The 23,057-nt window shown below is 39.0% G+C and overlaps 1 protein-coding gene across 1 annotated transcript in view; it reads left to right on the top strand.

The window, feature by feature from the left end:
- Nucleotides 1–22,732, top strand: part of xkr6b (XK, Kell blood group complex subunit-related family, member 6b) — a 46,542-nt gene extending 23,810 nt beyond the window's left edge. The window contains exons 2-3 of the mRNA XM_055019934.1: nucleotides 19,911–20,107; nucleotides 21,093–22,732. Coding sequence (XP_054875909.1) covers nucleotides 19,911–20,107; nucleotides 21,093–22,063 — 1,168 coding nt within the window. The 3' untranslated portion in view covers nucleotides 22,064–22,732. The remainder of the gene's footprint in view (nucleotides 1–19,910; nucleotides 20,108–21,092) is intronic.
- The last annotated feature ends 325 nt before the right edge of the window (nucleotides 22,733–23,057 follow it).

The raw sequence follows: 23,057 nt of genomic DNA on the forward strand, positions 1-23,057 counted from the left end.
TTCTCCGTCCCAGCCCCAAGTATGTCTGTCGCTCTGTCTCCTTTAAGTTTCCTGTGCACAGATATTGACAGCTTGTTTTCCCCAACAAAGTGCTGAGTTTTCGGGAGACTGTCGCTTCCCATTTGCCGTTTAATATTTCAGTGCGAAGGTTTTCTGGGTGTTGATGCTGCGGGGTGTGCTGCAGGAACCGGGCTTCGCCGACTTGATTGAAAAATGTGTGCTTTAAAGAGATTGACGTGAAAAGCTTTGTAATAAAAAAATAAACAAAAACATATTTTGATGATAACTACAACACAGCGTCATGTTCTCAATAAATAGCTTGTTGTGTAAACTTCTCTGCAATCAGCAGCATTTGTAAGTTTGTCTCACATGGCAATTGGCATCGTGATTTTAAAACTGTCTGTCTCCAGTGAGAGGAAAAGTGCCAAAATGGCAAAAAATCTATTCTTTCAGATCTTTTGTAAGATGAATTAAATGTTAAAAGATCAAAAGAAAACTGCATATGGGAACTGTTTTACTTTCTCTTCAACTTTATTTGATATTGATAAATGATGAAAATACTAGATTATAAATCAGATTCCACTTATTGAACAAGTTGGGAGGTTTCCTCATTTTTCTATATTGATTGGCCACATGACAGTATGTTTTAACACGGTTGTAGATTTTAATATGTGACTTGACTCAGCTTAGTGTGGCACAATATTTGGGATTTTGCCATAAACAAGCTTTCTGTCATATGTGTATCTTTCACTGTAGAATATGAACATTTCACATTTTGCAAAGTATTGCTTCAGATTCAACCCTAGTTGAAGTGGTTTGGTGTTTTTTCTTTTTAATTGATTCTGGTTTCAGTTTCATTATCCATATCTGAAAGTCTGAACCGCCAAGGCTAGTCGAAATCAGGGTGGATTGTACTACATATGCTTTCCTTTCACATGCTAACTTTTAAAGACTAAAAGGGCTGCTTTAACAATATAAAGAGTACTCTGATGTGTTCTGATGTTGCTACGTTCAATATCTGTTAAAATGCTCTCATTAAGAAAAACCTGGTATGCTTAAAGGAACTAGCAACAGCTGAGACATCAGCTTCTTGAACAGCTTCATCCATTTCATTAAAAGAAATTTTGTAAAAGTCTTTTTTGTGGCTTCACATTAAGAGCCAAAGGGTAGATGTTGGCCTACTTGCGACAGGGTGACATGAAATGGGTTTCAGCCCAACTTCCTGTTCTCTGCCTCCCACCGGGATCCTGGAAACAATTGTTACTCCAAGCTTATCCTAAAGCTGGCCGTCCTTGGGAAGTTAATGGCGCCGGTTCCAGTTAAGTGATTTCTGGTAGCTGCTTGTTACTCCAGCAGGATGCAGTTAGAAAATGTTTTAAAGCCACATGTCTTAGTAAACTGAAAAAAAAAACAAACAAACAAACAAACAAACAAACAAACAAAAAAGGTTTTTATGGATTTGTAAAGAGATAAATGTCTACATGTGATGCTAGAAAAAAGACAAACGAAATTAAACAGGCCTATGAGGGTTTTCGAGCTCACATCATGTCTTTCTGACGATGTCTGAATGATTGAAGCTTTCAGCCGCTCATGGATTTTACCCAAAAATCAATAACGGTAAATAATTTAAGGATACCACTATGGGGATGTAGCAAAAACCGGAGAAAATCCTGTTTTCTCTTCCTAATTTTAGTTATGTGCTGCTTCTGACTGTTTGATTTAGACTTTCTCCCTTGATGTTTCAGCGTGAGTGGGGTTTTGCCGTCCCTCTCTGAGAGTGCTAGAGTAATAACAGCTGCTCAGACCTGATTAGAGCCATCGTCCTTCCAGAGCCAAGCCCACACATCTCTGTCCTACTTTCTCTTCCACTCATCCTCCTCATCGTCTCCTCAGCCCCCATCATCTGAATTCATGCTTCAACCAGTCTTTATGAATAAAAACCCAATCCACTTTTCATTTCACAAGTTTTCTAGCGCCGCATTTCAATTCCCGTTTGATGTTAATGTTTGAATTTCTCGTAAGTGACAAAACAAAATTCAGTGTGATGTGTATTTTGATTGTTCATTGTATGTGTGCTTAAGCACATTCAGTTTCAGACAATTTTCTGATATTTCACAGGCTTAGGTTGTGAAATATCAGTCAGGCAGAAAACTCAACTTTGACTAGGCCATCGCAACACGTTCATTATTCTCTTTGTCCAGCAGATTAACCGTGTTTGGGATTGGTAGCTTCTTGCTACTCCAGGTTGTGCTAACATCTCAACGACAGCGATATTTGAGAGTTGATAGAAAGGTAATTAAGGTGTTACATCTCTACGTCAAGACTACACTGTGCTCTCGAAAAGTGTGTGGGGAAACCTGGATACTCCATTTATGTAAAGATCATTCCTACATCCCTAATGACTTCAGTCCATAAAAATGTAACTTTATGAATAATTCCAAGTATAACACCAACCCATTTGGGGTCAGTATAAAAAAGAGTTAGTGGGTAAGTGAAGAGGGTAGATAAAAGCTTAGGTAGGTGGCAGAAAGTGACTCTGAGGAAATAATATACAAGGAATGACACAGCATGATCCTCTCACAGATACCCTCAGTAGCAGAATGAGAGGTAAAAGCATCAGAGGTATCAGACATACAGATGCCTGTTCTAGTTGATGTGATATCAAAAAATTTGAGCTCATTACAGTGTTCTGATCTGACAAATAGGGGGCTTTCCAGTCGTAGTTATAGTTTGATTATGACAGCAGAATGACAGGCAAACAACTATTGGGATCCTATGGGTCACATTAATTCTGACACTGATTCTTGTGTGTCTATATGTTGTTGTTTTTTTATATTTGAGCCTTGTGCTAACAAATGAAGGGAATGTGATGTTAGTGTTTGATTAAAGAGCCATGTATATCCAAACAAGGTAGTGACAGTTTCTCTTCTACTTCTTGCTGGTGAAATGCAAAATCGATGTTTTTAATGGAGAGGCACCATCCAAGAACTGAACGGCACATTTCCAATAAGTGAGTTTAACACCCGGTATGGATTCCTTACTATGTTAAATAACAGCAAGATTATTTCTTTTTTTTACTTTTAGATCAATTTAAAGCATAGACACTACCAACAATAACATTTTTATAACAAAACAGCAAATTGAAAACTGAAAATGTAATGTGATCATATATATATATATATATATATATATATATATATATATATATATATATATATATAAAAGCATTTTATTTTCTCTACAAAATAATGTAGTTTATGTCCAGAATTTATGTTTGAGAGGAAAACACCTTGATTGTTAAATTATTTATGAATTTCGTGTATGCAGGAGCCTTAGGAAACCTTTTTGTGATCAATTATTTATATGAGTTGCAGAGGTGACATAATCTCCATGTCAGAGAGAGCAGTCTGTGTAACGCGGCTCTGCAGTTAAAGTGGATTTTACTTACATTTCAAATCAAACATGGTGAAAAACAGGGGTGGCACCTTTGTTTTAAAACTTCCTCTGACTTCATCTTAAAAACCAAACAGACACTGGAAGAAGCTGTAATATCTTTAAGTCTTCTACACTCAGTACCTACTTCTGTTGCTAGTGTGACCTGGTGGTGGTCATTTGTAGTGAATTCACAGATGGGAAAAGCCACCAATGAGGGTTGGTCAAACTAATTTCTCGGTGCATCTCCAGCTATTATGCTTTATCTTAGTCTATTTAATTCTTGTGCCCCTTTTTTCAGCCATAATGTGGACAAATCTCAGTCACTGGACTCCGTTTAATCACTGCTGATTTTGATTGTCAAAACAAAACAAACACAAAAAAATGTGGCTGGTTTGAATCAGCAACAACAATATCTCAACACAATATTTCTAATAAAAAAAAACATGGCTTTATATTACACAAAATTAAATATTATGTTCCTATATTTTTTGCCCAATAAACTATTGTTATAATTTCTCTCTACAAGGATTGTGGTGGTTTTTATTTATGGTCTCTGATCAGTGATGCCCGGCAGGTCTTTTTTTTTTTTTTATGATGATGATGATGATGGGAAAAAGCTTATGAGACTCAAATTTCTCCAGTGTGATTACTGAGCAGGTTCATGACAGACAAGATGCTTTTGATAGTAAAAACAAAACCACGGTTTTTCATTTTAAAGAGTCCCCTGTAACCTAAGAAGAATGCAATATTGGCAACAAACTGCAGTGATTTTATTCAGCTGAACACATCAGTTTCACATCGCCGTGATTAACCTTTAATTATTTGGCTAAAAGTCAGTGTTTAGATAAATTTCTCACTCATTTGAAAAATCTGAAATAGAGCGCAGTGAGAGCCAGATGACTCATTTCAAACTTGGAAAACACTTGAATAAAATCAGCCAGGGATTCCCTGAGCGTCATGAATTGGTCTGGCTGGTTTGCTTCAAAGAGACTGTATAATGAGATCATTCCGCAAAAAGAAAAGAAAAGAAAGGTCTATGAGAAAGAACGGAGGAAGGAGGAAAAGAACAAGGCTGGAGGAAGTCAGATGAAAGGAGTAGTAGAAGTGAGAACTTTCCTTTCCTTTGCCCCTCAGGCTATCGTAGCAGATCGTTCAGCCTAAGGCTGGCCATGCTTGGGGTTTTGTGAATGAAATGGATCCTTTGGCATGGAGCCCATACATTGCACAGCAATCTTTCCTCCTGCCTCCCTTCCCGCCCCTCCTCTGTTGCCCCTCCTTTTCATCAGAAGACTTCCCAGACTGCAACATGTTGGGATCCAGTTACCTTCACTTAGCATCTCCCAGGGCTCTTCAGCTCCTTTCAGTGCTTTCTTGGTTTCAGTTGCATCCAAGTTTGCTCTAAGTTTGTCTTAAAATAGCAGTGCTCTATCTGAATTGTTATGGGAACGGAACATGTGAACATAACATTAAAAAGCTTCTTTTGAAATGTTTATTAATTGTATTTTTCATATACACAGATTAGGCAAAATAATATGACCACTGAAGTGAATTACTGTAGCATCTGTATAATGCTGATTGCTTGTTTGAGTCCATTGTTTTAAATCTAAAGCACACAGAAGATTAGATTAGATTAGATTAGATTAGATTAGATTAGATTAGATTAGATTATTTCAGGATGCATCTTCTGCTGTTTTACTGCAGATTTTGTTTAAAGGAAGCTTGAGTGAATTCCAGCATGGACTGGAGATGCACAATGTTAGGAAGATGTGTAAATAACATTGGTCACTGTTGTGATAACAGTATGACTTGCAATAAATAAGTAAAAAATAAAACCTCAGACAATGAGTATTCCATCTAGCTACTAGCGAAAAAATTCTACATTTCCAGCTCAATAGCAACGAATTATTGAAAAAGCTGCTTCTCCTCAGCGTCTGCAATGTTGGTGTTAAAATAACTTGGTTATAGCTTCTTATTAAGCTGACGGCTTTATCAGGTCTTTAAAAAAAAGGAAAAAAAGGCTTCATTAAATAAGTGTCACCAAATATATTAGTTACATCTGAGCTTGATTACTTGATACTTTGATAATCAGCTCACACTTGTAGTAGCCAAGGCATCTGCATACTGCACACTCATATTGTGATAGGAATTCAATTCAGTTTATTTATATAGCGCCAACAACAACACTTGTTGTGTGAAGGCACTTGACCAAAAAAGGTCAATTACATTCCAATTGATCCTAGTTATTAAACCATGCAGTCAGGTTTGGTTCGTTATTGAAGTTGGTTTAAGAATTTTACTGTCAAAGTAAACCCAGCAAATTGCAGCGAGTCATTGACTTGCACTATTCACTTCTCATGGTAAACGAGCTTCTGTTTACCAAGTGTACAAAGCATAACTGCTTCAACAAGACTTAGCAGTCTGAAGCTAATTAGGGTTTACTAATATGTAGCCTTTGCCCATGCCTTTGTTTCTCTTTGAATCGCTGAGGACACTTTGACCCAAAATTTTTAAAGCGCCCTTTTCTTTTATCATATTTGAATGCATTCTGCACCATTTTAGCCTTGTTTTTCATATATCTTACAGCACAACATAGCCATCAGAAGACGATACAGCCGCACTCATACAAACAACGCGGCGGAGCACAAAGACACTTGCCAGTCAGTTCCGCTCCTCAGTGAAAACATCATCAAGCAGGGAAGACTGACAGTAGTGCTGTTGTCAGGGAGGCTTTGCCCTGTCAGCATCTAGTCCTCTTTCAGTAGATGCATGGAAGAAAGAGGGAGACTGTGCAAGATACCTTTATTGATCTTGGCTCCATCCCCCAACCTCTGTGTCCAGCAATACAAAGCAGGACCCTGGAGTTCTTGAGACTGTGTGTTTTATGTCTGCTGTCATGTGTGTGTTTTACAATCCTGTGTATTAATTTTCAGGAGCTGTAAAAGCCGACCCTGTCAATTTAGGTTCTACCGAGTAAGAGGTTTTGTATTATAAATTACATCAGAAAGTTGTGAGACAACATTGTTTTTATGAGTGAAAGTGTTAAACTGGCCAATATATGGATTCGGTTTTACACCCCAGGTCTTCTTCATTAGGTATAAAACAACATTCTTTGACATTCAAGCTTTGACCACGTCATAAAGTTTGATCCATCAGAAAATGTGGAGAACATGTCAAAAATTAAACATGGCTGTCTATTTGAATGTATAGGCTGGGTTAAGGAGATTATTAGTCTTTTGTCAATCTGGAGATGTGGCAGGTCCCAGACCTGAGGCGGGAGATTCTATTAACAGGTCAAGTATTTGTCTTGCCCTCCACAAATCTGGTCTTTGTTGAAGGGAGGCAAAAAAAGCTACTTCTCAAAGAAACTCCCTCAAATCCCAGAAACAGTTTGTCATAGGTAGGAGAGACAGTAAACACATGAACGATAATGCCAAAACTGAAGAAATCTTTGCCCTTACCTTCAAAATACAATGTTTGATCAAAGTTAACATTGCATACCATCCTCACAATGAAACATGGTGGTGGCAGCATCATGATGTAGGAATGCTTTTTGTCAGCAAGGCTGGAAACACTGGTCAGAGTTGTTGAGAAGATGGATGAGTTTGATGTAAATTGTTACTGGAAGAAAGGCTGGAAAAGATTCGAGAGTAGGGTGGACAATGACTGAGCAAACAGTTATACAGTTGAAACCAGATATTTACAAATAAAAAGATGCATATACATATTTTTGACATATTTTACATGTGTTGGATTTACTCTAATGTAAATCCAGTTGATAATTTGTGTCAACAGTTGAAAACTGATGGCTGCAAAACTGCTCCATCACCTTATTTTAGTACTTTTACAAAGAATAACATAATTAATAAATATATTATGCCATTAATATATTGGCATATATATATATATATATATATATATATATATTAATTTTGCTGTGGTTTAGCTGTCTGCTCCTCTCCATTGCCTGTTCTGCCCCGCTGATATTTCTTATCTGTCACAACAAATTTTTCTCAGCAGGTCTGTCAGTGACTAGCAGTCGGGGATTCACACATATGCTTTGTGTCACCAGATCCCCTCAGGTTAGCATGCAGCTCGGGGCGTCTGTGTTGTAACACTGTGTGATGGCGTGAAGCCTCATCTAAGTGGCTTTTTTTTTTTTTTTTCTTTTTATTTCCATTGCTCCAAAGCTGTTTCTGTAAGTGTTGCAAGAGGATTCCTGGCACTGATATGACGATCTGTGTAAGAGCTTAATTTGAATCTATTTGTGGTGCACAGTGATCCTGCGGTTTGTTTCGTTTAGCGTGTGCGTGTGTGTGTGTGTGTGTGTGTGTGTGTGTGTGCGTGTGCGTGTGTGTGTGTGTGTGTGTGTGTGTGTGTGTGTGTGTGTGTGTGTGTGTGTGTGTGTGTGTGTGTGTGTGTGAGTGTGTGGATGTGTCATGGATGGTACGCGACCCTCAGAGCTGTGTGACAGCAGTGTTGCATATGATGGATGAGGTGACACCTTGCGTGTCAATAATGAGCTCACTTTCCTCTCCTGCACTCACACCTCTCTCTGTCTCTTGCAAAAAGGTTTCGATTTTTCAAAATTGCGTGCTGTGTGACTAATTTTACTCTTTAGTCGCTGCGCTTGTGAAAATAGGGCAAACTGCTGTGTGTGGGAGCTATTTTTTTTTTTACCTTCCCATGGGTATATGCCTAAAGAGGGGAATTTAATATATCAATGTATGACTTGATCATAGTTAAACATACACGTTTACTGTAGAAGAGAGAGAGAAAACGTGTATATTTTTTTTGTTTTAAAGAGCATGTGCACATGCCTCCTTTATTTGCACATCTGGAGTGAACATCTATCATCATCATCAAGATGCTGCAAAGCAGCGAGGGAGGAAAGCAGGCTGCGCCACTGATATCTAAGCATTAAAAAAAAAAAACCTTACAGAAGCAATATAAAACGTTTCCTAAATGCTCTTACCTCGGGGTGAGATTCATGAAGAGATGCAAGCAGGGAAATACTTTTTTTTTTAATCAGCTGAAGTATTTTCCCATCATTCGCCCTGTCATGTCGGTGCTTTATTACACCTGAGAAAAATTATTCAGCACTTCGAATGCACACAACCTCTCCCCCACCTCTTCCTGCTCCTCTGACTTCTTTCATCTACATTTTTTCTTTTTTTGTAAAATGCGGATGGCTAAAGTGGCTCAGACCATGTTTGGAAGCCAGAGGGGATTACAGAGTAGAACTAAACAGCAGAAGTAGGGAAGGGGGTGGATCATGAAAATGGTATGTCCTGATAGATAAGGAGGAAGAGACTGTGTGTGTGAGCGGAATAGTAAAAAGAGCTCCCCAGACGGCGAGGGGGTGCACCAGAGAGAGAGAGAGAGAGAGAGAGAGAGAGAGAGAGAATGAGAGAGAGAGAGAGAGAGAGGAGAACGACGGAGTAGGTTGGGGTGGAGGCACAAAGCCAGAAAATTGCATTGCATGTTGGGTGATTAGTTTACCTCCTGGGTTTCACTCCCCTGCTCACTCACCTCCTCTCAGTCTTCCCGGTTCCTCTCTGCCGCTCTTGTGTGTTTTCTTCGTCTTTGTCTCGCCGCCACTTTTGCAGCCTTTCTGCTTCTTCCTCTTCCTCTCTGTCACTACATCACTCTGTCACTGCTCTCAACTCTCCCCTCATCTTGCCCACACTCTCTCACTCTCCCACTGTTTCAGCGGTTATCTCTGCTGCCTCTTCTCTCTATCTCTGTCTCAGCCTCCCTGTTCCCCGACGTTCATGCCACCCCCCCATCCCTCCTGCACTTTTTCTTCCTCATGTGCTGACTTGGCTCGAGCATCCATTCGTGTGCTGCTGTCTCGTTGGCTCAAATAATGCAAACTGTCACCTAAATTGCTAAAGTCATTGTCATATGAGGTGAGTATATTATTTTCAAAAAAGCGGCTTGTCATTGACTCACTTCAATCTGCCTGAAGGTGAGCGAGGAAGCATCTTAGCCTTATAGGCCAACCCTGCTAATTATAACTTGGGGCCAATAAGCATGAGCACCAAATGTCTCGCAACATAACTGCTGACTCTGAATGAAAGCCAGCCTCCACATGGGTTTTTTTGGACAGCTCTCTTTGAAAAGGAATTGGGTCAAGTCTTTTCTTCTTAATCCGTACATAATCTTGCCCTTCCTCTAGTGGAAGAGCAGCCTCTAAACAGCACAGGAGGGGGCAGGAAGACACAGAGTAGAAGACAGAGACGAGAGAAAGAGCATTTCACTTTAGGCTGTCAGGGGTTTTCTCTCCGCATCTCTTTCTTTCTGCCTCAAAATAGAAAAAAGATTTCTAAGGTAGCTGAAAACCAGAGTAACAAATTGCTTTTACTGTAAGAGCCCTCTATTCTCTATTCTAATATTTAAACTCAGTACAATTTTCCCAGCAGAGGATGGAGGTCTGCAGCTGTCTGCTTAGTTTGTTTCTGGAGCAAATATGCTACGGTGCATTTGATATTAGAAGCTGTGAAGTGCTACTGGTTTGGATGTTTGGAGAATAACTCTATAGCAAGTATTTTAACCTTTCAATAGCAAATAAGTTAAAGAATAAGAAAATCTGAGACACATAGGGAAACATTTTTTTATTTTTTTATTTATTCAGAGAAGCGGCCTAGAGATGTATAACAATTTGTGTGCTGTTAGGGCAAGCAGTATTCTCTGCATCCATGGAAGAGAAACAAAAAAAATGTTTCTCTTCCCGCTTTATTTACCACATCCTGTAGGCAAAGTACAGAAAACAGAAGGTGGTCTGATCAGATGACATCAAAGATGAGATTTTTATCTTACATGCAAAAGGTTATAACAGACTAACACTGCACATTATCCAGAACACAGCATCCCCAAAGTGAAACATGGTGACGGCAGCATCATGCTGTGGGGATGCTTCTCTTCAGGAGGGCAGAGGGGAAGTTTTCGCCGTTGGTGGCAAGACGGATACACGACAGTTCTGAAAGAATTGAGCTTAAGCGTTTGGAAAATAAGAATAGGCATCACTTTAATCCTTGAATGCCAACAGATGTTATATGCACGCCTTTGCGTTTGACATTCCAGTTAAATATCACCTGCATAGGTTTGTGGCTGAAACACGATGAAAGGTGAACAAGTCCAAATGGTTGGAATACTTTTGCAAAACGTTCTACCTGAGGAATAAAAGATGGCATGAATCTTTATTTTTGCGTGCAAAAGAAAAAAACAAAAAGACAATTGTCTAATAACCTTATTAGCAGGAAGCTCTTTTATTGTGAGATTTACCAAGAAAGAAAGATGTTACACAAAGTCAAAGGTAGAAAGTGCCGGCTCTATTTGAACGTGAATGAGCAGTGAGTAGTCTCTGTTTTGCAGTAATCTCCAACTGATATCTCTCGTTGGATCGGCATCGCGTTTCCTATTGAATGAGGTAGGGCAATTTAATTAAGCCGTGCTTTTCATTTGAACACCACTGTGATCACTGTGCTATCATGTGTGAAAGCACATCCCCTGTGTTGTTGACAGGAGATCGATATCCTCTATTTTAAAGGTAAGGCAACAGGCCTCTCTTGGAAACTAACACCAAAAGCCACAGATTCTAATCCATGTGCTGCTTTAATTGTCCAATGGAAAACTGACTCGGCCTTATCTTGCATCAACAGGAATCCGTGGCATGAATCACCTCCATTTGAAAGCAGAGGAACCTTTGTCACCTCTTCCTCCCCACGCTTCTCTTCTCGGTGATCACAGAGTCACGTGACCTCGGTTCAGTGAGTTGGGGTACCTGTGGACTGTTGCTAATGGTGACAAATGACTGGCGTGCGGAGAAGAAAGGAAAATGCACAGCCTTTGCACAGAGAGAAAAGCTAATATGCATAGTAGGGCCCAGCATGTGTTGCCTGCACAAAAGAAGGAGGTGTTAATGTGATTGCTCTTTGTGAGGGTTTACGTTCTAATGAATATAACATTTGGATATTTTTTTTTTACAATATCAACACACCTTTATGTGATCATATCATGCTGTGGCATCATCTCTAAGAAAAGCTTATGACAAGCTTATGATCTTGTATCTTAATAGCGTTTAATTTAAGTCATTTTAAGAGGTTCTAATATATTTTTCAATCTTGCTTATTTGCTAAAAAAAAATCCCCAACAACAAGCAGTTGAAGATTATTTTCTAGTATTTTTGTTAGGTAAATTACAGGTTGGTTATTCTTATTGAAAAGCTGCAGGTATCCCCTTAGGTCATGCGATAAAAGATAAAACTACTTGGATAACAACTTTTTTCTTTTTTGGTAGGAACCACCAGTAATTCCACTGGACCTTGAGCCTGGCTCGTTTTCCACTTAGAGGAATTTAAAAAAGCATAGCATCCATTTCAAATTGAAAATAAGGCAAAACAGCAACTGTAAGACCTGTCATTTTACAGAGCTAATATTTATTCAAGCTGCCAGAGCTGGTTAACTACTGCAAACTCATAAAACTGACAAGGCGGAGCCTCGGTGACAACCACAGCTTCATCTCGGGCTGCCGCTCCTCATCTCTCTCTGTTTGCTTCCTGTCAACTCTGTCTCTGTTCAACATTCCAGCCACCCTCTCTGGAGTTATCGCCCAAAGGTGCTGGTCACAGGACGCTGTGTGTTTCTCTGTGAGTGTATCTGACTCGCCTGCAGTTAGAGGGTTTTTAACTCAGTCTGCCTTTATTCCAGGGCTTTTTATCAACATAAGGAGGATGAAAACACAGTGATAGTGGATTGCTGTTGAAGTTGAAGCTTTGCTGTGCCACCTTAACACATGAAGTGGTTCAGGAAAGAAAAAATCTGAAATATTTGTATTTTTGAAAACACAAGTTACCTGCTTACCTATATTTGACATTGTTTTAATTGAGTGGAAAAATAAAAACATGCCATTTTTGAGGCAGTTGACATTAATGCCTTTAAATAAGATGGTGGGTCCCAACCAGCTTTTTTTTTTTTGGTTTGTCTTTGCACCCGTCCTGCTCATCTCATCATAGTTGAAAGAAAATATTATGTTGCCCTTCAAAAATCATGTACTACCCACTCATTAAAGGCTGTGGGTGTCGACTGGTGCCATCTGTTCTCGGAAAGACAGTAACCTTTGCCCCTGTAACAGTAAGATCGATAGTTAGAACTAGAGCTGACAGTTGCACACACCTACTCTGTTTGAATGTTGTAAATAAAATACTGCATAGGAGAAGAGTATTAAATCTGTTTCCTGTGCTTCCCTAATCCATACATCAGCAGTACTCACTTCATTCTGCTGAGAGCTGACATTCATGGTTGGACTTCACTATTAGGCAAAGGTCAGCAATTGCCTTGAGCCCTGTGTAGGCATGGGCCAAAATGAGAAACCAGCAGTGTGATAACCTTCAGCGAAAGTATCATGGTGTTCAAAGATTTTTTTCTTTTAATTTTACCAACGTGTTTGTTTTTTGACAGAATGTGAGACAGGAATTTATGAAACAACAATTATACAATGTGTGGGGAAAAAGATCATGTTTTTTCATTTTATTTTATTATAAATAAATATATTGTCTAGAACAGCATACTATTATGCTGTTCTAGACAATCAATGTCTGGAATTAAAGCCTTTGTTTATTTGCTGATCAGCATTTCCCAATTGCGGTTTAACCAGCAACACTACTCAAATACATTATAAAAGACAATACATTCAGATAACTCACATTGGGCAAATGGGCTTACTTGGCAGAACACATAATTTACATTTTCATACTTAAGTTTAGAATTTACAAAAAGAAGAAAATAGGGAGATTTTAGATGCCATATATCAGTGAAATATGGCCAGAAAAGTAAATTTTCCTGATAGAGGTGGTTTGAACTTCATTAAGAGTCACATGCATCCCTCAGAGTGACTCAGGGTGTGATTCACTGAAGCTGGTACAGCCTCCATCTTTACACACACATAAACGTACACACGCACATGCTTACTTTCTCATAGCCTCTCTGGCAGTTAATATATTACATGGCCACCCCTACATTTAGTGTTTCATCACATTCCACCTGCTACAAAACTCTGTCTCATTCTGCCTCAGCGGTGCTTGGGATCTTCCCGAGGAACACAGTCTGAGCCACTCAGCTTTCCCACGATCATGACTTAAGAGACAGATGCTGCTGAGCATGGCAGAGTGGCATGAGTGTGTCTAGCCACCTACTCAAGAGATTAGTGTTAGAGTGCTTGGATGATTCACCGGTCAGTGACTCTAGAGGAGTTCGAGGAACAACGTGGCCAAGTTGTCCACATGGTCCATGTTTGTCATTCCAGATGTCCCTTTCTGCCTCTCAGATGCCGAGGTCAAGATGTCTACTCATGCAAACGTTTATAGTGCGGCTGCGTTTCTGTGTCAGCGCCTCACAACAGATGTCTTATCTTTGGTTAGTCAGTTTATCGTGGTGGAGGTGCAGGGCAGGAGGTTAATGGTTGCCTGCTTCTCAACAGAAATGGCAGACGGTTGTGCCTGGAAGATGACCCTGGCACCGCATCGAGCTGTTAGGCCATGTGTACGCTGCCTAACGAGCCATGAGTGATTGCTATGATCTTGCCACAAATAATTCATGAGGAGCCCTGTGGAGGAGCTATGGAGCTTAAAGGGAAGAGGAGGGGGGGGGGGAGCATCAAAAACCACAGTGTAAGTGGAGTGTGTTTTTGCGCGAGTGTGTGGAAGGAGAGGAATTGAACACAGAGAGAGTTTCATCTGACAGATGTGTTTTTGGAATAGGAGGAAAATCCCTTATTACCTTCAGGGCTGACAAGTATGCTTGAGCATTCATGTGTGTTGTCTGTACTCGTCGGTGTGTGTGTGTGTGCTTGTTTTTTCTGAAGCTATTTGTGTTACTACATCTGAAAATTCACAGTGGGAGCGCTAACAGTGTGCATCACAGTCCCGGGATGTGTGTGATATCCTTGTTAAGAAAAGCGGCGCGGTGTTGAAATGTGATGGAGTGAGCTCAGATTTTTCTGATGGCCCCAAAACACGAATGTTTAACCATCCCAGTCTTTTATTTATTTACTTTGTTTTGAAATCAAAAACCTGTAAGCAAAGTGTTTTATCATGTCAAACACGGTGAGATTAAACTGGAAATAAAATAAAAAATTGGAGTTCATAGTGCGAATGCTGTGGGAAAATAACTTCTCCTAGTTATGATTGATCCACCACGCAGCATATGTCAATGTGACGACATGAGATATAGGAAAATCAATCTGACTAACCAAAGTCAAAGTCTGCATAGCTATCTGAAAGTTTCCTCAAATGCTTACTTGCAGAAAAAGGCATCGGCTGGTAAAAAATGGCCAACTTCACAAAGAGCATTTAGCAACTTAAAAAAATAGTTGTGAGTTTGTCTTTTTTGCCGGCTTATCATTAAACCCTCTGTGTCGTCTTCCCAGATTCAAAGCCTAAAAATTAGGAAATAATACTGATTGCACCACTATCAATGGTTTGAAATTATACATCAGAAAGAGACAACTATTGACCACAGTTGAAGACAACTCCAGTACCCCCCACACACAAAGAAAACACCCAAAACACCCACATTCCAGTTCTGCTATAGACTGCAGCCAGGGGCTTTTCCCCAAAACACTACTTATAGAAAGAAACAGTTGTAGCCATTCTAAATAATTTGAATGTTTCAGAATCAATCTAAATGCTTCAGCAGATCCAAATCATCACATTACCTCCACCATGTTTGACATGTTCAGTATGAAGTTCTTTTATAAAATGCTGTTTTGGCTTTATGCCTCATGCAATGGGAAAGTACACCGCAGCAGTTCCAAGGTTGTTTTGCTGCGTCCACAGAATATTTTCTCTAAAGTCTTGGGATTCATCAAGAGGTATCTTGGTGTTGATGTACAGTATAATAGTTCTTTTCAGTCAGAAGTTATTTGGGGATTGCAACCATCGATGCCTATTACACTGTCTAAAAGTGTAGACAAATCAATATACAGATTTTGTTACTTTTTCAGCGTGAACATCCATGATTAGTGAGCAGTGACCCAGGTACATGGGCTCAGGCATATACTATGTTACTAAAAGCTCACACCAGGAATTATTTATTTTTTTTATTTCAGGAAACACATGTTCCCCTAATATATGTCTCAGGTCTAACAAACTAGACACTTCAGGTCTAACAAACTAGACACTTACATTATAAAAGTGGAGAGACTCTAATTCTACCAATCTTCACAAAGTTGGCAACTTCCTTTCCATACGTCTGAGATCTCCAAAAAGGAAATAAAACTCCATTAGTCTTATTATCTCATTGTTACGCTTATCAGAAACCACGGCCTATCTCATCCTGTGGTGTGCAGTGTAATTTCAAAGTGACTGGATGTAAATTTAGCTCTGCGAGTGTGTGTTGAGCCCATAGTGCCCTGAGGGTAAACATTCTGCTGGCAGACTGAAATGAATTTAATCGACTTGTTTAAGTGGGTGTACACGCATCTGAAAAATTCATGTCTATGCAATAAATCTGATGTAAAAAGAGCCACTGGTATTAGCAATGACAAAAGTGAAGTCATTAAACGGAAAGTCACTGTTTGATTTTTGCAACCTCATTGCCTGGTATACCTGCTTTCCTGTTTGCATTAAGTGGATGGTATTTGTGAAGACTGCTGATCTAGACAACACCAAAACTCCTCATTCATGCACTCTCTAATCAATGCAGTCATTTTGTGTAATCTAACTTTAAAAACACTCATGACACTAAGTTTGTCAGCGTTTTACAATATGGTTTTACAATGTGGTTAATTGATAGCAAAACCAAATAGCCTATTGGTGACTCATAATGCAACCATAAAGACTTTCTGAAGTTTCTTGTATTGAGTGAAATGTCACACAAACAGTGCAGTGGAAGTTATGTTAATAATTGCGAAATGTGAAGTCCAACAGGCAAAACAAACAGAAGACAACTATTCCTTTCCAGTACTACAAGTCTTTGTGTACGTGGGAACAAAGAAGAAGCAACACTGTTCAGATCGTATCAAACTGTGTAGTAAACCCGCAGCAAAATAAGATGCAGTAAATATTTAGCTGTTCTTATGTTCCCTGAAGTTTTTAGTATTTATCTGCACCTTTGGTTGAACAGCTGAAAGCCTCAAAAAACAATTTTCCTGCAGCTGTGTCAGTACAGCAGCTCCAGTTCCAGCAGTTTAACCTCTAACGCTGATCTGACTGTATGCCAAGTGAGTTATTTCCGGTTGCTAAACTGAAACATGGCTAGCAAACCCGGGGACAACCTTAAATGATACAGTCCATCATTTTATTGTACATCTGTCAAAAAATGTCTAAAGAGACCTGTGCAGTACTTCTATGATAACGTCATACTCATTCCTTTTGTCACTGAAGTTCACTGGATCGTGCTGGCCATGTAAACTGTCATCAGTCAAGTGAGAACTGAAATAACAAAATAAATAGAGCCCTATTCAACCAGCCACACTAATGTGAATCCACAGAATGATAAGATCGATATGTAACTTTGCAAGGTTAAGTGCAGACTGTACAAATGCACAGTGCAGGTGTAAACCTGCACATCAAGAAATTTTCTATAAATTGTATTCTTGTACTTTATTTAGTTTTGTATTTTTATGTGAAACCCTGGCTTTATATAAAAATCTTGAAGGGCATAAATAATTTGTGCGTGGTTTGTGAGTAAAGTGCCTTTTAAAGGAAATCAAATATTCTCCATGAAATAATTGGGTTTTAATGATTAGTGAAGAATACTGTAAAAGGAGAATCTTGCAACCAGTCGTTTCTTTTAAAAAATGAATAACATGAGTTTTGAATGTGTCAACACATTCTGCTTTGCAATGTACATTTCATTTAAAGCTGGTTTTCATTTAAGGCTCTTATATAACTAGCCAGAGTCCTCCTTGATTTAATTTTAAGGTAGATTTTAAAAAAAGCACATGAAACATGGAGTAACTCGTTTTAATAAAGTTATAATCCATTTTTTCAGTAAGAAAGGTTACAGGCTGTGCAAAACTTTTCAAGAATAAACATCCTGGAGGTCATTAGAAGGAATGAACTCCTAATTGGCTTTTCCTTGTGAGTGACCTTCATCCTTGTAGGGTCTGTATGTCATATCTGCTTAAAAGAAGCTACGAAGAAGGCTGCGGAATAGATTTTTTAAAAGTAATACAGCTTTGGAAGTTGTGAAGATACACTGGTTTAACAGGAAACCTGACAGACCAGTGAGAGTTCATGGAAAAGCCTCTGAAACTCCTTGGTATAAACAAAGATGTTGTTCATGGCAGGACATTGGTGGGGAAGTGGAGTTCTCTTGTTCCATTTGACATTTACCAATCTGTATCAAAATGTCATGGAATGCCAGATTTCACCTCTGAACATTTTGGTGGATCTTAAATTGCCTGAAACTATTGATCCCCAAAAAACTTTTTTGTTTTCCCATCTTGTCCTGCAGCATTCTTCATCATATCAGCTTTCCTAACATGGGACATTGCTCCAAAATCTTATTGCATATGAAACATCAATCCATTCTTAATGGCTTTATTTGGAATATTGATTGAGGAGCAAATGCGTTTGTCGAAAAGGCTTTGTGAAAATCATATTCTGCATTGGCAGGCAAAACTTGAAAATTGTGGGTATTATTTTTGTCATACCCATTGTTATTACCCCAGTTTTGCTGTGATATGTTACCGGGTGCTCATATTTTGGTTTCGTTGATTGATTCACGTTTATTACTAACATTTCTGGAAACTGGTTTCCCCAAAAACATTGAAAAGGTCTTCTCTTTATGCAGGAAAATGCTGTAAATATTTTGTGACACAGGGGAAAAAAAGAGCCCTTCGGTGTCCTACATTGTTCTTCTCATACAAATCTGATATCTGAAGATATATAGAATTAAACAGCTCATAAGCATTTGACTTTCTTTTAGTTCCCATGAGGACTTGTTTCTCACCTTTAGGTGCAGAATTTAGATCCTCTGCCAATTAATTTAAAGGTGGACTGCTGCTTTCTGGTCTATTTCTGTCCTTGCTGCCCTATTGTCATCGGTTGACTGCCTTCACATCAAGAGTTGGATTTATTTGACTACTCTACCAGCTCAGGCAGATAAACCCTGCAGCTACAAACCAATGTGCATTAGCTGAAGTCAGTGCTAAGATAACTACAAAGCATGAGAGCTGTCACTCTGATTTAACATTTTTTTCTCTGCACATCCAGAGTTTTGTCACCGTCTTTGAGAAGCTAAAAATTGTGCTTGATACACGGAGGATTGAGCTTGCCGTGACGCTGCTGTATTTCCGTTTACATTTCCTGAATGTGGCGCTTTTTGAATCCTTTGATTTAAAGTTTACTCCACACCCAAAGAGGATAATAATCTTAATTAGCTTTAACCACGCACAGTACATTGGACTGATTGTTAGCCACACACAACAAGCTTTGTGATTATCTTCTAACATAAAAAGAAGAAATTGTTGGATTTTAATTACACCAGTAGTGTGATACTATTAGCTGTGTGCACTCTGCTTCATGACCTCAAAATTAAACATCAAAAGGTGGTAAAATAAATATTACACAGGATGGCTGTTAATCCTGAAACAAGTTTATGAATCCTGAAAGAATGTGACTGAGCTTTTAATTAGCTTCTAAGTGTTTTTCTTCCCCTCACTGCTTTTCTAAAATGAGAGTATTGAGAAAGAAAAGGAGAATTCATTTGCTGGTTTGCCTTTTTATACATGGGACAGAACAGGTTAACTAAGTAGTTCCAAAATATTTTTGGCCAACTTCAGCCATTTATGTTTCAGTCTTAACAGTCTCTGTTTGAAAAATACAAAGAAGCTTTCATTTAAACCACATTGATAGGCCTGTATGAGATTAGACAATATGTGATATGTAATAACTTTCAGGTCAAATATATTATTATTATTTTAATTACTTTTACCAAGTTTTAAAACTCATAATTTCATTAAATGTCACTGATATTTGGGTGAACTGCTTTTAATCACAGGATCAAAATCATTTTGCAGAAATCCTTTTAAAGAAATACACATGCACACATACACACACAAATTCTAAACATAAATTTCATACACTTTCTTTAATTGATTTATTTTTCCCTATTCTCAACTGTTTACAATGACATTTTTATTTTTCTCTTTTTCTACCTTTAATACATCTTTATAAGAGCATCTTGTGATAATTGACATCAATTTTGTCATAAAGGAGTAATTCTCTTTGTTACCTATTCTTCTTACAATGTAATTAAATTCCTGTTAACGTAAGTGAATTCGACTACTATATGTTGAACTTGTTGCGAAGAATACCTCCCAAAGATGGGGAAACTCAGACAAGTGTTCATGGAAAGTATATCACACCACATGTGTCGCTCAATTATGTGGTAATTTTGGAAAGCGTTTGTGGTTAAAAGTCACAGGAGCTGCTTTGAGGGTCTAATTTTAGACCCTTTCGTTCTTTTCAGGTACATTCGCACTATGTATCTTGGGATACAAAGTCACCGGCAGAAGGAGAACCAGAGGCGCTTTTATTGGGCTATGATGTACGAGTATGCTGATGTCAACATGCTGCGACTGCTGGAGACCTTCTTAGAGAGCGCCCCTCAGTTGGTGCTGCAGCTCTGCATCATGATCCAGAGCAACAAGGCTGAGTGGCTGCAGTGTAAGTGTATTTTATGATTACTCTTAAACCTGATATTTGTGTAAAAATCAAGCTATGTTTGTTTTTTTATTGTTTGCACTATATGTCTAATATAAGTTTTAGTTTCCATCTAGAGCTGTGATGCTTTTATAACCAAGACAAAAAAATGATTGTCATCTGTGTTTCTCTTGAATTATTCTGAGTTCTATTCAGTTTTCAACTTTCACCAACGTTCTTACTGAACCTGGTTTTACAACTCAAGTTTCCTCATTCAATACTGTTCCCAAAGAAAAGCAACTCAATCATAGCATGCGGAACCTGTAGTGGATTGGGTGCCTGTGCCTTCATGACAGTTGCTGTAATGTTCTATATCGCTGTTTTGCAGAAAATCCTCTATCATTTTTCATTGAAGGGGTTGTTCCTCGGACATTCCGCTGACTTCACCATTATAGATGTCACAGAAAAACCAAACTGGTCCACTAAATAGAGATTGTGTTGACTGGATGATGTGTGATGATCTCAGTAATAACAATGCTTTCAAAAATGTGATGGATTGCTTTGGCTAGAATGAAATCTGTTTTCTGAGAGTGGAAGAACCACCGATGCAGTTTCAAACCATAAATTCTGGGGGTGTTACAACTGTTTACTGTTTTCAGACTTGTAGGTTCACAGTAGGTTTATTCTTTTGGTAGTCATGCAATTAAAAAATAAAGTATGTGAAAGAACGCTAAATCAAAGCAGATGGGAAGGAAAAATGCATTTTACAATTTCTTACCCAGTTTGAAAGGCAATGGATTTTGATTCATTTATGTTTTAAACTTCAAAGATTCAAAAGCTAAAGCTCCAAATCTTTAATTTGAAAATTAAAAGACCCACACGCCTTTTAGTGATACACATAGGTTTATTTTTTTATTTTAATTTATGATCTTTAACAAATATAATTTGTCCTTATGTATGATTGGTGATCCTCTGGTTTCGACCTTGTGTGTGGGTGTGTGTCTTTCAGGTCTTTCTGCCATGTCCTCCTTAACGTCCTTGGCCTGGGTGCTAGCCTCTTACCACAAGCTCCTCCGTGATTCACGCGATGACAAGAGGAGCATGAGTTACCGAGGAGCCCTGGTGCATCTTTTCTGGCGCCTTTTCACCATCTCTTCACGGGTGCTCTCCTTTGCCCTTTTTGCCTCAGTTTTCCACATCTACTTTGGCATTTTTGTGGTGCTCCATTGGTGCGCCATGGCTTTTTGGGTCATCCACGGCGGCACTGACTTTTGCATGTCCAAATGGGAAGAAGTACTGTTTAACATGGTGGTGGGCGTGGTCTACGTCTTCTGTTGGTTCAATGTACGTGAGGGCCGGACACGGTACAGAATGGTGGTCTACTACACCGTTGTGTTGCTGGAGAATGCCATCCTAACCTCACTTTGGTACGCATACCGCGACCCAGCCACCACTGACGCCTATGCCTCTTTTGCCATCTGTGGCGTCTTCCTGTGCTTTGCCTCAGGTGTGGCCTGCATGATTCTCTATTATGGGGTCCTACACCCCATGGGCCCCCGAATGAGGATGTTGGCGTCCTCCTGCTGTGCTGAGCTGTTATGGGGCCTCCCGTTACCACCTGAAGCTGAACCAATGGCTCCCACACCTGGGCCTCGTGGCTCCCAGGCTACCCCTACACGAGGCGTGGCAGGAGAACAAATGGGGTTAGACGAAACAGCTACAGACACATGCCTTCCGGTTTTCCAAGTGAGGTCTACAGAACCTGTAGACGCAGCAGGGAGGCCCATCCCGCCCGAGGGCCCGCTCATTAAAATAGACATGCCCAGAAAACGCTATCCAGCTTGGGATGCACACTTTGTTGACAGGCGACTGCGCAGGACCATAAACGTGCTGCAGTTTATTAGCCCCAATGCGGTGGGCATCAGGTATAGGGACGGTCCACTTCTCTATGAACTTCTACAGTATGAATCCTCCCTCTGAAGGCCCTGTCCGTGGTTCTATCCTCACTTTTTACACAGAATGATGCACACGCATTTTGTTTCTCCTCAGATGTTGCATCTTTCCATGTGTTCTCGGGCTCTCTTCATCACTTCTCGATGATCTGAAAGTTTTACAGTTTTTCAGGACATATTTTTTTGTCAACCAAAAACCTGACAAACAAACGTTCAAGAATTATTTTTGGAGAGAAAAAAAAAAAACACACACACACATAGACAAGAGAGAAAAAGTTACAGTATACTATTTGATAAATATAATACATATATAAATATATACGTCTCAGATAAATCTCTCTATACTGACATAGGAGGCTTCTAAATGAGTGTGTAGATAACATATGAATGTTTCATTATGAAATGTGTTTATGTGTTATACTGTGTTGGTGAATCAACCTGTGGATATCTGTGAAGGGCATATTGTGTGTCTCTCTGACATGGGACCGGTGCAAAACCTTATGGGAATGATGGAGGAGAGTCTCAGAGGGGCCAGGTCTTTGCACACCCTTAAATTTACTGCCATTTTCTTTGTAACTCACTGAAACATATGAAACACATAATGTTTACTAAGCCCTTAGCTAATTAATAAAATGTGCTTAAAAACAACCTGGGTGAAACTTCAAGATGTAATTTTGAGACTTTTTTATTACATGTTTTATTTTTTACTTTTTGTGTTTATTTTGTTCACGTGAACTGTATTGAATATATATATTTTTTAATTTAGATTAAAAATGCATTTAAATTAATAAGCAAGCACACTGACCTTCAATCTGTTTCGCAAGCAAAATATTTCTACAATGTAGACTGCCCTCTAGTGGGAAGAGAGCTGTAACAAATTGCCTTGTGTGACTCAAAGCATCAGCACAAAATCTTAAATGAACCATTTAGAAATAAAACGTTGTAGAAAAGAAGCACATTTTCCAATTTTATTATTCCAAAACGCATTATAAGCATTCCAAAGACTTTTTAGATAGCTTTTA

This window comes from Poeciliopsis prolifica, unplaced genomic scaffold (genome assembly GCF_027474105.1).
Source record: "Poeciliopsis prolifica strain line A6 unplaced genomic scaffold, Auburn_PproV2 SCAFFOLD065, whole genome shotgun sequence".
Taxonomy (NCBI): Eukaryota; Metazoa; Chordata; class Actinopteri; order Cyprinodontiformes; family Poeciliidae; genus Poeciliopsis; species Poeciliopsis prolifica.